This window comes from Otolemur garnettii, unplaced genomic scaffold (assembly GCF_000181295.1).
Source record: "Otolemur garnettii isolate 467f Iridium unplaced genomic scaffold, OtoGar3 scaffold00002, whole genome shotgun sequence".
Taxonomy (NCBI): domain Eukaryota; kingdom Metazoa; phylum Chordata; class Mammalia; order Primates; family Galagidae; genus Otolemur; species Otolemur garnettii.
The window spans coordinates 26863015-26865090 of NW_003852397.1; the positions used below are offsets into that span (position 1 = coordinate 26863015).

At 35.6% G+C, this 2076-nt stretch overlaps 1 protein-coding gene across 1 annotated transcript; it reads right to left on the reverse strand.

Annotated features, from left to right (window-relative positions):
- Nucleotides 1-277: 277 nt before the first annotated feature.
- Nucleotides 278-1398, reverse strand: TAAR1 (trace amine-associated receptor 1). The gene has a single exon (XM_003781684.3). The coding sequence runs from the start codon at nt 1375-1377 to the stop codon at nt 361-363; it is 1017 nt and encodes a 338-aa protein (XP_003781732.1). The 5' UTR covers nt 1378-1398; the 3' UTR covers nt 278-360.
- Between the last annotated feature and the right edge of the window lie 678 nt (nt 1399-2076).

The following is a 2076-nucleotide window of genomic DNA, read 5'->3' on the forward strand; positions in this document are numbered from 1 at the left end:
CCAGAAGACATATATACATATATGACAACATCATTCCACTTTGCATCCCCAAATTTAGTCCCATAGTTTCTATCACTGAATAGTTGAGTAAGGTACCACTATTCCTGCATGGTAGTTCATCTAAGGGTGAAAATTTTCCTTTAAAATGTAGGCCTTTATATGTTGGATTGGCAAAGCCTCAATACGTACAAAAATAACAAAGCTCACACTACTATGTGTCAAATGAGGTATAAGCATTATACTTTGACTCAAATAACTGATTTTGGGAAGTCCATGATGTTAGTTCATGTAGTTGGTTATCATGTGTTCATAAATAGTCTAATTGCCAGCTTTCTTGTACAACAGTGAAATGTAATCATTCTATGAATTTGATTCTAAAACTAATTTACATATAGATGAGTCTTTTTGGAAAATTTTACCAAATAGAATCATCTTCAATGCTTTTCTAAACCAGGGATAGAAAAATGCATAAACCATTGGATTAAATGTAGAGTTCAAGTAGCCACACCAAATCAAGGCATCATTCAAGGTGGGTGGAATAGTGTAGTCCAGGAAAGGATCCATGAGTGTACAGAGAAAGAAAGGGCACCAACATACCAGGAAGACACCCATCACAATCCCTAATGTCTTTGCTGCTTTCCTTTCTTTGCTTCGTAAAATTCCATGTTTCTCTTCCAATCCAATTTGAAAGTTCTGATTCATACCATTAATTGATCTTGCCTGCCCGTTAGCTATAAAATATATTCTATAATAGACACATAACATAATAGATCCAGGTATATAGAATGAAATCATAAAGGCAAGTACCCCAGATATCTTGCTGAAGAAGACAGAGCACCCCCCCATACAGTGAACGTGTTTGTAATACATCTCTTCAACGCCTTTGAAATTTAGCTCCAGAAAGATCATTCCAAATGCAAAAACAGCCGGGACACTCCAACTAATGAATATCATCACAAAAATAACCAAGATATTGATCCTGGCTTTGTATCTCAGTGGGTCACACACAGCATAGTAGCGGTCAATGGAGATGAAGGACAAGTGGAAAATGGACGCTGAGCTAAGCATAATATCAGTGCTGGTGTGAATTTTACAGAAGAATTCTCCAAAATACCAACAGTGCTCAACACATCTCACCATGCTGTAAGGCATGACAAGACACCCCAGAAGAAAGTCCACAGTGGCCATGGAATGAATGAGCCAGTTAGTCGGAGTATGAAGCTGCTTAAAGTGTGATATGGAAATAATAACTATCAGATTGCCAACCAGTGTGGTCAGAATTACGAGCACCATTAAAGAATACAGGGAAGCACGGACGTCATTCGACCAGGTGCTTTTCACACAGGACATATTAAGGATATTGTGACAAAAGGGCATCTTTCCTGAGAGCCGTCGACCAGTTTATTTTTTCCGTTGTGTATTGAGTAATCTTTCTCCCAAATCCATAATCAGGTTAGAGTTCCAGCTCGGTGAATTTTTTATTTGCATATGCAAAAACCTGGGCGGGGAAAAAAAAGAGTAAATCATTGGTAATGTGATGCCTCTCACTTCTAACACATTTACCTATTAACTTCTTGTTGAAAAAATAATTATTTCAGGAGGAGACTTATTTCCAAGTTCAGTTCGATTGTTCAGTTCAATAAATTTTAACTTCTAGTTGGAGACAGACATTATGATAGAAATGTGAAGCTGAATTATGTGAAATTATATGAAAAAACCACATTCATTGTTCAGAGAAAATCAGATTGATGACTATCATATACCCTAGTCTATGGGATTCGTTTTTGTTCATAGAAATCCAGAGTCTAAGAGGTAGATAGAAATTTCCAGAATATTTAGAATTAAAATATGTTCACGAAAGAGAAACATTTTAAATGTGCTTCTTATACAAAATTAATACCCACTCATGCCCCCTTTTGTCCTTGGGTATATGTATTTTTTATTTCATAATTGATTATAATAAAAACAGTTTATATACCTTTACTTCCAATTTGCAAAGCACTTCTACATAAATTCCATGCATTATTTTGTTTAGCCTTTATGTGACATCTATAACATCATCATTATTCCTTGTAA

Bases quoted from the DNA above. Each gene is read 5' to 3' on its own strand.
- TAAR1 (XM_003781684.3), bottom strand. From the start codon at position 1,377: ATGCCCTTTTGTCACAATATCCTTAATATGTCCTGTGTGAAAAGCACC.